The sequence below is a fragment of the Equus caballus genome, chromosome 14 (genome assembly GCF_041296265.1).
Source record: "Equus caballus isolate H_3958 breed thoroughbred chromosome 14, TB-T2T, whole genome shotgun sequence".
NCBI classification, from domain to species: Eukaryota; Metazoa; Chordata; class Mammalia; order Perissodactyla; family Equidae; genus Equus; species Equus caballus.
The window spans coordinates 56,868,823-56,882,500 of record NC_091697.1 but is presented as its reverse complement, the minus strand read 5'-3'; the positions used below and the strand labels follow the sequence as shown (position 1 = coordinate 56,882,500).

The following is a 13,678-nucleotide window of genomic DNA, read 5'->3' as shown; positions in this document are numbered from 1 at the left end:
TAAGCAAAAGAGTATTCCTAATCTTAAGAACTTTCTTGCTGTTCCTGGTAAGGTCAAGATGTTTGGTATTGTTTTCCTTAACTATTTTATTTAACAGGTATTTATTGAGAGTCAACTTCGTGTCAGGCATTGAAATATGTTCTGATGACACAATGGTCAATAAAACTGAATAAAAAAAATCCTTTTCCTCATAGAGCTTATTCTAGTAGGGGAGACAGACAATAAAGAGGATTAATAGGTAAAATAATAGTACATTACAAAGAAATTAGTTACAGAGAAATATAAAGCAAGTAAAGGTTTTAGGAAGTGCTGGGGGGATGGTCTTTTAAGATAGAATGGCCAGGAAAGGCCTGACAGAGGTGACATTTGACTTAAGGTTTGAAGGAGCTCAATGGAAGATGAGAAACACTTTTTAAGGTATAATTTGTTTATTTCTAATTACTTGATAATGTGTTTTGTCCTAAGGATGATGTGAAGGCCGGTTAAATTTATTTATTTAAATTTTTTTTTAAAGATTTTATTTTTCCTTTTTCTCCCAAAGCCCCCCAGTACATAGTTGTATATTTTTAGTTGTGGGTCCTTCTAGTTGTGGCATGTGGGATGCTGCCTCAGCATGGCTTGGTGAGTGGTGCCATGTCCATGCCCAGGATCCGAACCAGCGAAACCCTGGGCCGCCAAAGCGGAGCGCACAAACTTAACCGCTTGGCCACAGGGCCGGCCCCTAAATTTATTGTTTTACAGATTCACCATTCTCATCCTCTAACTCTGTTTTATCTCCTTAAAGAAGAGTTTTGAGAGGGCTTCTGAACTATGTCTACTCACCTTTACAACCCTCCAAAGTCTATAAAAAGTGTGTAGTAAAGGCATTTTAATGAAAACCTTTAGTATTAGAGAAGTTTAGCTTTTTCATTAGGATTATAATTGACAGCATACCGTAAATATAAAAGTAAGATGGATTTCTGACACTAGATATCATTTTTTATTTGACAAAAGAACATCTCAGTCTCCTTTCTGCTTATTGATTTTTTTCTTAACATTAAAAAGAATAAATATGTAATTGACATATGGTAAACTCTACCGTTTTTTGTTTTTTTCTTTGAGGAAGATTAGCCCTGAGCTAACATCTGCTGCCAATCCTCCTCTTTTTGCTGAGGAAGACTGGCCTAGAGCTAACATCCATGCCCATCTTCCTCTACTTTATATGTAGGACGCCTGCCACAGCATGGCTTGACAGGTGGCGCGTAGGTCCACACCCGGGATCTGAACAGGCTAACCCCAGGCCACCAAAGCGGAACGTGTGAACTTAACTGCAGCACCACCAGGCTGGCCCCTCTACCATTTTAATGTACAGTTCCACAAGTTGTGACAAATGTGTTGTGTAACCACCACCACAATCAAGCTATCACAATCAGTTCCATTACCCCAAAAATCTCCTTATGTTTTTGTGGTCAACCTCTGTCTTGTTCCCAGCCCCTTGCAACCATTGATCTGTTTTCTGATGGTAAGAATGTCATATAAATGGAATCATATAGTAGGTAGCCTATTGTATCTGGCTTTTTTCACTTAGCATGGTGCATTTGAGATTCATCTATGTTGTTTCATCTACCAATAGTTTGTTACTTTTTATTACTCAGTAGTAGTCCAGTTTGTTTATTCACTTCCCAGTTGAGGTACAGTTGGGCTGTTTCCATCTTCTGACAATTTCAAATATATCCCCTATAAACATTTGTGTACAGATTTCTATGTGAGGATAATTTTTCATTTCACTTGGGTCAATACATAGGAGACGGATTGCTGGGTTGTATGGTAAGTATATGTTTAATTTTTTAAGAACCTGCCAAACTGTTTGCAAAGTGGCTGTACCATTTTGCATTCCCACCAGCAGTGTATGAGAGTTCCAGCTGCTCTCAGTGTTTAGTTTTTGTTTTGGGTCTGAGGGTTTTTGGTTTTGTTTTTAGCCATTTTAATAAAGTGTAGTGGAATCTCTTTTTGTTTTATTTTGTGTTTCCCTAATAAGTAATGTTGGATTCCTTTTCATATACTTACTGTTAGAAGTTTAGGTTGTTTCTCATGTTTTTTTTTTGGTCAAAAATGTGATTATAATTTCTATCCATGTATACAAATCTTTGGTCATTTCTGATAATTTCCCTGAGATGGGTTCCTAGAATTGGAAATAGAATGTATAGAGATCAACTGTTCAGAAAAATCTTGGTATTGCCAGAGTACTGTTCTGAAAGATTTTACCAGTTTGTAATCCCGTCAAGTGCCCTTTTCATTTCAGCCTTTGATTTTGTGGGTGTATAGTTGTTGTTGCCAATTTCATAGGCTAAACATTGTATCTTTTTTCTTTTAGTTATCAATGTTTTTAGCTAGAATAGAAGCTCTAGACAATGTTACACTTTTTTGTAGATATTATTTCTTCTCTTCAGAAGTAATTTGTATGAGCTCCTCATAATATACATTTTCATTAGTCTTCATGTGTCAATACAGGTCATAGTGTGGGTATCACCTCTAGTTTTTGGGTTTTTTTGGTGAGGAAGATTGGCCCTGAGCTAACGTCTGTTGCCAATCTTCCTCCTTTTTTTTTTGCTTGAGGAAGATTGTCCCTGAGCTAACATCTGGGCCAATCTTCCTCTATTTTGTATGTGAGATGCTGCCTCATCGTGGCTTGATGAGCAGTGCAGGTCCACACCCAGGATCCAAGCCAGCGAACCCCAGGCTGCTGAAGTAGAGTGTGTGAACTTAACCGCTATGCCACTGGCCTAGTCCCTCATCTCTAGTTTTTTAACTTGTTCTTTTTCTTTGGTGTTTAGGGTCTTACTGATTAGAAATTTAAGATTGACGTGATATTTGAAATTTGATGGTTCTCAAAAGATTTTCATTTTTGTTTTTTTTCTCCCCCCTGCTTTTTCTCCCCCCATTCCCCCAGTACATAGTTGTATATTTTTAATTGTGGGTCCTCCCAGTTGTGGCATGTGGGATGCCACTCATGTCCTGATGAGCGGTGCCATGTCCGTGCCCAGGATCCGAACCAGTGAAACCCTGGGCTGCCGAAGGCGGAGTGCGCGAACTTAACCACTCAGCCGCGGGGCTGGCCCCTTCTTTCTTGTATTTATTGATTTTTGTTGTTTTGGGTAATTACCAAAGAGAATTGTGACTATTAGTTGCTTTCTTTTAAGTTGTTTTCTGTGATTAAGGAGAAAAGTATAAGATTTCTCTGGACTTTAAATATCAAAACAGACTCTAGAACACATGTTGGAGTAGTATTGTCTTACAGTATATATATTAACTCAAATTTTTTTTTTTGCAAAAAAAGATAAAGTAACCAAAAAGTGTAGAAAAGAGATTTTTTTTAAAAGCTAGCATGCTACCATCATTTGAATACGATCCCTATTGTCTTTTCACTAATAACTTGGACAAAAACAATTTCGTAGTCCAAAAATAGAAGAAATAAAACTAGAGTTTTCACTCATTAAACTTCTGATACTATTTCTGCTTACTATATAACCCTTTTTGGTTCTAAATACCTATTTGAGACTCTGTTTGGTTCTGAAAATAAGTGATTTTTCCAAGTGACTTTAATATAAACTTTTTGTTTCCCTGTGCTGAGGAAGATTTGCTCTGAGCTAACATCCATGCCAGTCTTGGCCCTATTTTTTTGTTTAGTATGCAGGCCACAGGCACAGCATGGCTGCTAACAGAGTGGTGTATGTCTGTGCCTGGGAACCGAACCCAGGCTGCTGAAGTGGTGTGTGCTGAACTTAACCACTAGGCTACTGGACCTGGCCCTAAATTTTTTTATATAGATATCTCTTACTATCATTTGTGTGTTTTCCCCAAAGGTGAAAGAAGAATTCGTGTTCATACTTTGTGTTTGCCAGTAGTTTCAACTCTGAATGAAGTCTTTCTTGGAGCTGATGTTCAAGCAATTTCAGGGTTACTGGCCAATATGGGTAAGAACTGTTATTATCTACTATTGTACATATTTTGCAAATAACAATATTAGGAAAATCGACATAGTTTTGTTTTCCTGTAAATAATTAGCTTAAGAGTTTTAGTGTTTTGGATCCTGTGTGTGCCTGCTAAGTAAACTATTTGAATGAAAGGATCTCCTACAAATAGCTTTTTCTTTCTTTGTTTTTTTTTAACTTAAATATCTTTATTGAGATATAATTTATATACTGTATCACTTAATCAATTTTAAGTGTAGAATTTCATTGCTTTTAATATATTTACAAAATTGTGTGGCCATTACCTCAATCTTATTTTAGAACATTTCTGTCACATCCGAAAGAACCTCATGCCAGTTAGAAGTTACTGCCCACCCCCTACTCCTTCCCTCACTGATGTTACACAGCTGCTAAACTGCTTTCTGTCTCATATCTTCCTACTCTGTACTTAAGTAACTGTATTTTACTTAATGTTTAATATTAGTGCTTAATAGCATTTTTATGAGCTCTGTAACTTGGATTACTAGAGACAGTGTACTATAAAGATCTTTTGACTTATTATGGTATTTGGGATTGAAAACGAGTTTACTATCATGCATAAATTTGCAGCCTTGGCCAGATCACATGGGCTAGCAGGAAATTTACTGATCTCTTTACTGCTTTACTCTCATCTCAGATATAGCAGCTTCTTGATTTTTTTTTTTTTTTTTTTGGTCCCTTTTTCAAATACTGAGAGCTTAACATCATTTTGGTTTTTTCTCCTTCAGTGAAGACTGCTAGTGAGTTTATTTGCTTCAAACTCAAATCTGCCTATAGTAGGATTTATTACCTATCTTCTTCAATTTCCTTTTGAGAAAGTTTTTTTTTAATGGAGCCTGGTAAAGGACTCAACCTCACTTTAGTCTTATATGTTGTTAAAAGTTAAAGATTATGACCTAAGAAATTTGGGGATCACTGCCTTTATTTTTGGTTGAACTAATACTTTTTGGTAAAAGTATGATCATGATTATTATCTTTATTATTAGCATAGCAACAACTATATATCAGACAGTATTTGTGAATTTAAAAAATAATCTTAACTTGCTTCACAACAAAGTATTGGTTCTATTACTAAATTTAGTTAATCCCAGTATGCACATTTTTTCACATTTTATCAAAATCTTTAAAATCAGGATGTCTTCAATTGATGACGTCTTAGAGTTACTGTTCACTAGGTGACAGTACTGTCTTCATTCTGTCTTGCCTATGTACAGATTTGAACATAGCAGTTAATAACATCACTTCATTGAGTGTGCTTTTGGAACCACATGAATTGCATTTGGTTTTAGTTTGAGAAGTCTTCAAAACAACTATAGGTTTTTAGTATTGAAAAAAATCTTGAGTATGCAGAAATGCGTATAAAGAGAGTGGCCTGACAGATGATGGAAATCGTCTAAACAGTTCTGCAAGAGCTCTTTCAATAAATATAAAATAAAAATTCTCTGTGTTAAGAAAGCACGTGTGTTTAATTTTGGTGTTGTTTCTTTCTCAGTGGTATATAAAATAACGTAGTGGGTTACAATTAATGTCTTAGATTCGACGAAGTACAGTTTTCCCATTTTACAGATAAGGAAACTGAGGCTCTTGAAGGTTAAATTGTTTGCCAGATTGTCATACAGCTAAGTAATAGCAGAGCAGCATTTCAACAGAGGTTGGTTTGATTCTCCAAAGTATGTGCTTTTAACTGCTATGTTTGGCACCTTGTGTATGTAATAAATGAGAGAGAGAATTTGTATAATTTAAAAAAATCTCTCTTCTGTCCTTAACAGTGGGGTAGCTAAACTTCTGTCTTCTTTCTCTTTTGTCCTTACTCCCACTTCTTGTAGCTGTTGATAGGTCTGTGACTGCTAGTCTGAGTGATGCTCGGGACGCCCTTGTGAATGCCGTCATAGATTCTCTTTCAGCTTATCGGTCTTCAGTCCTAAGTAACCAGCAGCCTGGACTCATGGTTCCTTTCTCATTGCGGCTTTTCCCACTTTTTGTGTTGGCTCTCCTTAAACAGGTAAGAGAATCAAAACCAGAAATTAGTACAGTGAAAGTGTCAAAAGCAAAAATTTTTATCCTGTGAATCACTAAACATTGTATATATAACTTTATGCCAGTTAAGTTTTCTGAAGACAGGGACTTTAAATCTTAAACTCTTAACTCTTTCAAACCTTGAGAGGATTTTTAACCAGAAAAAGTTACAAAATGCTCATTTAAAGCATGTGCCTTGTTTGTAAGAGTTGCTCACTGAGTATTCACCAGTGTTATCAAAGATGCAAATGATGGGGGCTGGCCCCGTGGCTGAATGGTTGAGTTCTCACGCTCCCTTCGGTGGCCCAGGGTTTCGCCATTTGGATCCTGAGCGTGGATGTGGCAGCACTCATCAAGCCATGCTGAGGCGACATGCTACATGCTACCACTAGAAGGACCCACAGCTAAGAATACACAACTATGTACTCAGGGGCTTTGGGAGAAAAAGGAAAAATAAAATCTTTTAAAAAAAAAAGATGCAAATGATGATCAGTTTTCTGAAACAAGAACTGTGTATTTTATTGCTAGAGCAAGAAGTCACACGTGAGACTCTTCTTTTGGCTCTTTCCTGCTCCCTACAAGTTTCAGCCACATTCTGCTTCTTTATTTTAGATATGCCTTCTCACACCTGTTTACCTGTTTCCATGGCCTGCATTGTACTTTCCTGTCCTTGTCTTTGAGCTCGAATGTTTTATCTGTCTGGAAGTTACCTTTCCTTCTATGGTCCTCTAGCTCTTTGTGCATATATTTATTTATAGAGTTTTCCATTTGATACTTCTTATTTATTCGTCTCCCCTGTTTGCCCTTTGCCTCTACCCCAGGCTCCCCAGCAAAGAAGGAAAGGCTGGGCTGGTGAAGGAGGCTCATTTTTCTAGTCTCCAAAATATAATGTCCAGGCTTGTAGACTTAGGGTAACCTTCCCTTATAAAATTTTACTAAGGGGCTGGCCTGGTGGTGCAGTGGTTAAGCACACACGTTCCACTTCGGTGGCCTGGGGTTCGCCAGTTCAGATCCCAGGTGTGGACATGGCACTGCTTGACAAGCCATGCTGTGGTAGGTGTCCCACACATAAAGTGGAGGAAGATGAGCTCAGATGTTAGCTCAGGGCCAGTCTTCCTCAGCAGAAAGAGGAGTATTGGCAGCAGATGTTAGCGCAGGGCTGATCTTCCTCAAAAAAAAAATAAAATAAAATAAAGTTTTACTAAAAAGCTCATGTTAGTAACTCACCTGGGGAAGCATCCTGGATTCCAGAATTGATCAAGGACTGCTCTGGGTCATGTCAATTTGTATACTTTTCTGAACTCAAGGGTCAACCTGTCTGGTGTATGTCGTCTCTTCCAGGTGAGAAGGGCAACCCACTACACCCTGTTACGAATGGCTTTTGAATCTACTTCTAGTTTCTTTAACTCAAATTATGTATTTCCACTGATGAATATAATATAAATACACAGAGATTACATAAATATTTAAATTTTAACACTTAAAAATCTGAGATGTTCCCTCTTCAAGTCTTTCCTTAAATGCTATCCTTTCACTGAGGTCTGCCTTCCTGATCTCCTCATTTAATATGCAACACTCTCATCCCACCCCACCCTGACATCCTTTCTCTCTCTTCCCTTCTTTATTTCTTTCCATAGCACTTAACACTGACACACTGCATATTTTGCTTATTTATTATTTACTTCTTCCTTACTGGGATTTTTGTCCATGAGGACAAGATGGTGGTGTTTTTTTTTTTAGGATTGGCCCTGAGCTAACATCTGTTGCCAATCTTCCCCCTTTATTTTTCTCCCCAATGCCCCAGTACATGGTTGTATATCCTAGTTGTACGTCTTTCTAGTTCTTCTGTGTGGGACACTGCCTCAGCATGGCTTGACGAGCGGTGCTAGGTTCGCACTCAGGATCCGAACTGGTGAACCCCTGGCCACCAAAGTGGAGCGTGCGAACTTAACCATTATGCCACTGGGCCAGCACACCCCTGACCTTTTCTTTTTCCTGAGGAAGATTCACCCCGAGCTAAAATCTGTGCCAGTCTTCCTCTGTTGCTGCCACATCATGGCCGACGAGTGGTGTAGGTATGTGCCTGGGATCTGAACCTGCAAACCGAGGCTGCCGTAGCAGAGTGCACTGAACTTAACCACTATGCTACAAGGCCAGCCCCAAGGACAACGATTTTTATCTCTTTTGTTACACTCTGTCCCAGCACCCAGAACAGTTCTTAGCACATAGTAGGTACTCAGTAAATATTTTTAGAATGAATAAATGGAACTTCCCTTCTTCCATTCTGCATAGTACTTTTTTTCTTTCTTAGTAACTATCCACATACCACTTTAAAAAATCTTGAGCCTTTTCTAATCTTCCCTTATTTATAGTCAATGCACTTCTTTGTTTTTTTTTTTAAAGGTGTTTTTGTTTTTTGGTTTTGTTTTTTCCTTCTCTCCAAAGACCCCCCAGTACATAGTTGTATATTCTGGTTGTAGGTCCTTCTGGTTGTTCAGTGCACTTGTTTTAAGGCATAATTTCATTGCTGTTATCTCTCTGCCTCTTTCTACCCGTTACCATCAATAGGAAAGCTTAAAGCCTTACCTCAGAACTTCAGGGGCCAGCCCTGTGGCCGAGTGGTTAAGTTCGCGCACTCCACTTCGGTGGCCCAGGGTTTCGCTGGTTCGGATCCTAGGTGCAGACATGGCAGTGCTCATCAGGCCATGCTGAGGTGGCATCCCACATGCCACAACTAGAAGGACCCACAACTAAAATATACAACTGTGTACTGGGGAGGGTTTGGGGAGAAAAAGTAGAAAGAAAAAAAAAAGATTGGCAACAGTTGTTAGCTCAGGTGCCAATCTTTAAAAGAAACCAAAACTTCATTATTCTCCATGAAGCCAACATACCAGTTAAAACTCACAATTACTTATTAACTCTAGTCTACTAAGTAGCTTCCCTCATTTGTATTATTTTTCCTGGTTGATTTGTAAACTTTGTTACATTGTTTAATTTCTCTAACTGTAGGAGAAACAAGGATAGTAAACCACCATTAATTATCACCCAGCATTTATAGAACACTTAGATCTTTGGTCCTTCATATGTGTCTTTATTTTGTCATGTGCTGTGTAACTTTATCCTTCTCGTAGTGGTGTCTAGATTTTTACATCACTATCACTATGTGGTAGATAGAGTGTTTAGATCTATTTCACTGATTAAGAAACAGACACTAGAGAGATCAAATGACTTTGCCATGGTCAGGTAATTAATTTCTCAAAACTTAGGTGGGGATATAGCCACAATTTAATAGCTGTGTGTGACTTCTTAAAAGATATTTTTCAAAGAATAATTAACAATAAATTTGCTAATTCTGTATGAAGATATTCTTTTAACAACTGATATTTGCAAAGTTTTATATATATTTGTTAAATACCTCTTTTTTTGGATTTGGGGGTGGTTTTTTGTTACAGAAGTCATTCCAGACTGGGACGAATGCACGTCTAGATGAACGCATCTTTGCTATGTGTCAAGTAAAAAATCAGCCCTTGGTTTACCTTATGCTCACAACTCATCCCAGTCTGTATAGAGTTGACAATCTCTCAGATGAGGTAAGATTGATTCATTTTTTAGTGGCTTTTACTTGAAGGTTTATAAGCCTAATTATATTGAATCCATTGTGGAAATGAGGAGGGGTTTCTTTTTTAAAGCTTTTAATTTTATTCCTTTGCTATGTCTGTGTGAAAAAAATTTGGTTTTGGGAAGATTCTGAAAATAGTGCGTAAAACAAATTTACTTAAGTTGCCTAAGACAGATCTCCAGAGCAGATCTAAGTAAATGAATAGATTGTGAAATTGATCCAGAGCAACCTATGATTTATTTATTTAAACAAATTGATCTGAAAGGAGTTGCCTAAGTTACTTAAGTTGCCTAAGACAGATCTCCAGAGCAGATCTAAGTAAATGAATAGATTGTGAAATTGATCCAGAGCAACCTATGATTTATTTATTTAAACAAATTGATCTGAAAGGAGTATCCTGAGAATGAAATTACATCTGAACACCCCAGGTCAATGTTTAGTGCAACAGTGTTCTTGAATTAAAGAAAAAATATTTATCTAAATTATAACATTATTTGCCCTTGATAGGAAATTTACCTAAATTAAAGTCACAGCATGAAAATGTTAAATCATAGCCTTTCTTTCTGAAATTGTAATCAAGTTAGGCTATGTATGTTGGAAGTAATATTTTGCTTAAAAACCTTTCAAAGTTTAAAGAATTTAATATACGTTGCGCACATATATATATATATGTATATGAGAAATTGCCTGTTAAATTTAAGGTAACTTTTTAGCAAATGATAACTGTCAATAACATTATTTGTCTTACAAAAATAACTCAGGATCAATCCTGTGTCTGACAAGTTCAAGTAACTGGACCTATCCATTTCTCACATTAAAAAATGGCAAATTAACATAAAGATATAAATGGAATATTGTATGTCTATAATATGGAAACCAACAAAAAGAAAAACAAACCTCTCATAAATGTATATCCAAAGACAAGCAGTATTAGCCTGTCGGTGTATTTATCAGGACTCTTTTGGTTGCAGGTAACCTTAGGAAGGAAAGGGTACTGATGGCATTCAAAAACAAAGCTTAGGAAAGAGTAGGGTAGAGCTTGACTCAGATCTATAGCTCAGATTCGAAGACTTTCTTTGCTTTGCTTCATTCTTTTAGATCAGCCTTCTCTACAAGACTAGAAAACTCTGCCACTGATAGCTTCCCTTCTTTACCACCAGAGAAAGACAAGGCTCTCTCTCCTTATTTCACATTAGAAAACCTCCAGGAGAAATTTCTGATTGGCTAAATTTGGGTTATAGTCTCTCTCCTGCTCCCGGCGTGCCCTAAGGCCAGAGGTCTTAAGGTGCTGAGGTTAATAGTCCCTCACGGAGCTAAAGCCTCATCACTGGAGGGAGAATACCTATTAGTAGGTCAGTACATTATTTACTTCCTCCCTTAGGTAAGGTTTAATTGAGTATGGAATGTAAGCACTTAAATTTATTTTTGATAAAAAATGAATAATTACAAATATTTAAGGGATATGTGTGTGTTTTCAGGTAACAGTAGTATAGTCACTTATAAATGAGAAACTTCCATTTCTGGCCTTAATAAATTTTAAATTAGAGAGAACTATTAAAATCTCAATTGCATTAGGCTTTTATTCCTCCCTCAGGATGTGCACATGACCTAAGCCATGCAATCAGCCATTATTATTAACTAAATTCCAGACTTTATTTGGATCTCACTAATGTCATTTATCTGTTCAGAATACATGGGTATTGATTGTATTTACTGTATTAGTTTTTAAAATAATAGTTAAGATTAGAAGTTAATTTGGCTTTATTCGGATTCACAGTGGCTTTGTTTAGATAAGTGATAAATAGTTCTTCATCTTCTTCATATTTAAATATACTAATTGTGATTTAGCTAAGTAAAGCCCAAAGTCTCAGAGGTAACATTCATTAAAAATTTTTTTGTGTAATTGTGATTCCATGTTACCTGTATCTACAAGCTTTAATCTGTTGCTGAATTCCTCAGGGAGCACTCAACATCAATGACCGAACCATACCTCAGCCGCCTCTTCTTCAGCTGTCAGTGGAGAAGTTGAGCAGGGATGGAGCTTTCCTCATGGACGCAGGCTCTGTGAGTAGTCTGACTGATCTGGATCCTTCTCTCTGCCTATATTACTGTACCTTCATTCCCTTTAATCTCTCTCTTCCTGAACAGATCATATGCTGTTTAATCTGTGTCTTTTTGTATTAGCCACCTTCTCCCTCCATAGCCTCCTTCCATGCCAGGTACAAAATGTCTTATCATGGTAAATAGTAGTTACTGTTAGTTCACTTGAAGGCTGTACAATCTCACTAGACCTACTCATCATTTTGGTCTTTTAAAACATACTCAGTGGTAAAGGTGAGTCAACAGCTCACTGTTAGACTATATCTTAAAATAATTTTCTCTCTGTCCCCAGGTACTGATGCTTTGGGTTGGAAAAAATTGTGGACAGAATTTTCTCAGCCAAGTTCTAGGAGTTCAAAACTATGCATTAATTCCACAGACTATGGTAAGACTGTCTTATTGTAATGATTGTAGTAGATTTAAAGAGTGTTTCAAATGTGGCCAAAACACAAATATCCCGTTTTGAAAGCACAGCATAATACTACAAGCTTTTCCAAAAAAGAAAATGTTCCCACAGATTATGTTTCTCTTCCAATTGAAAATACTTATTTTTTGTTTTAAAGGTGTTCTTCAGGTTATTTTGCATCACTGACTTATCTGTTCTTATGTGTCTGACAGTATACTATTTTAGGGAGAAAGTAATGAATTTAATGGCAAAAAAATAGTTTGCTACAATTGGCATTAGTGTTATGGCTTTTTTGTTTTTGGGTTTTGTGTTTTTGACAAGTGATTTCATTGTTCTTTAGTAGGGTCCTTTTAACTGCTGCTTTGGAGAAAAAACTAAGCTAATTGCTACACGAGCAAATGACTTGTAATCAGTGTCAGTTGGATTAATACTGATTATTGAAGAAAGTAATGGACTCTATCACTAGCTCTGTGACCTCTGACAAGTTACTAACAGCCTCATTTGTAAAACAAGAATGCTGTTGCTTATGGAGGACTAATTGAAATAATCCATAAGAAAGCATTTGTTAACCTTTATAGCATTTGAATAGTTTTGAATTTTGAAGTTATAATTAATTATAACATGGTCTTATTTAGTGTCAGTTGTTTAGTCCCTACTCTCAGTTTGTTGCCAACTTTGGAATATGTGTTTTATGTTAGCATTTTTTCATATTATGGGTTTAACTCCATTCATAGATGTCATTAGGAGATTCATGTATTTAAAAGACATATAGGTCAGGATTATAACTAAGAAAAGCACTAGCTTTCAGGCTTTGAGTAAAACTACTGGTCTGGATGACTAGGCATTTTAAGTAACGAGATAAGAAATTGTCGTATTTGTAACAACTGCCTGAATGATTCAATCAATTCTAGATGTCATAATAAAATGAAGAGGTAGGATGTTCTTCTAGATCAGGGCTCAGGGCTGGGCAAACTATGCCCAAGGGGGCCTGCCAGCTGTTTTTGTAAATAAAGTTTTATTGGAACATAGCCATGTCCATTCACTTGTGTATTGTCTGTGGCTACTTTAGTGAAACAAGGGCAGAGTTGACGAGTTGCAACAGAGGCCAAATGACCTGCAAACCTAAAGTATTCACTGTCTGCCCCTTTAAGAAGTTTGCCTACCCCTCACTAGAAAATTGTGGCATGTAGATTCTTAGGCCCCTCCGCACACCTCCTAAATCAATATCTGCAGGTCAGCAAGATCCCCACGTGATTCATGTAGATGACAAAGTTTGGGAAGCATTGTAGATGATACATTAGATATATGATTAAAGTAAGTTAGATATTATTGGTTTTTGTTTAATAGACAGACCTTCCGGAACTTGATACACCAGAATCTGCCAGGACAATAGCTTTTATCTCTTGGCTTAGAGATCAGAGACCATTTTTCCCAATACTTTATGTAATAAGGTAAGTTGAATTTTTCATTTGCTAATTGTGAAACAATTTGTTTGGCCTTGCAGGGACCTGTTGTGAGTCATAGATATATGTGACCTATTGCTTAAGC

General features: G+C 37.0%; 1 protein-coding gene across 2 annotated transcripts in view; it reads left to right on the top strand.

Moving 5' to 3' along the window:
* The window catches only part of SEC24A (SEC24 homolog A, COPII coat complex component), a 67,019-nt gene that overhangs the window by 50,162 nt on the left and 3,179 nt on the right, over window positions 1-13,678 (top strand). For both annotated transcript variants that reach the window (XM_001504390.6, XM_070234294.1), the window contains 6 exons: window positions 3,843-3,953; window positions 5,816-5,991; window positions 9,458-9,595; window positions 11,584-11,688; window positions 12,017-12,109; window positions 13,478-13,581. In XM_001504390.6, the coding sequence (XP_001504440.1) occupies window positions 3,843-3,953; window positions 5,816-5,991; window positions 9,458-9,595; window positions 11,584-11,688; window positions 12,017-12,109; window positions 13,478-13,581 (727 nt within the window). The remainder of the gene's footprint in view (window positions 1-3,842; window positions 3,954-5,815; window positions 5,992-9,457; window positions 9,596-11,583; window positions 11,689-12,016; window positions 12,110-13,477; window positions 13,582-13,678) is intronic.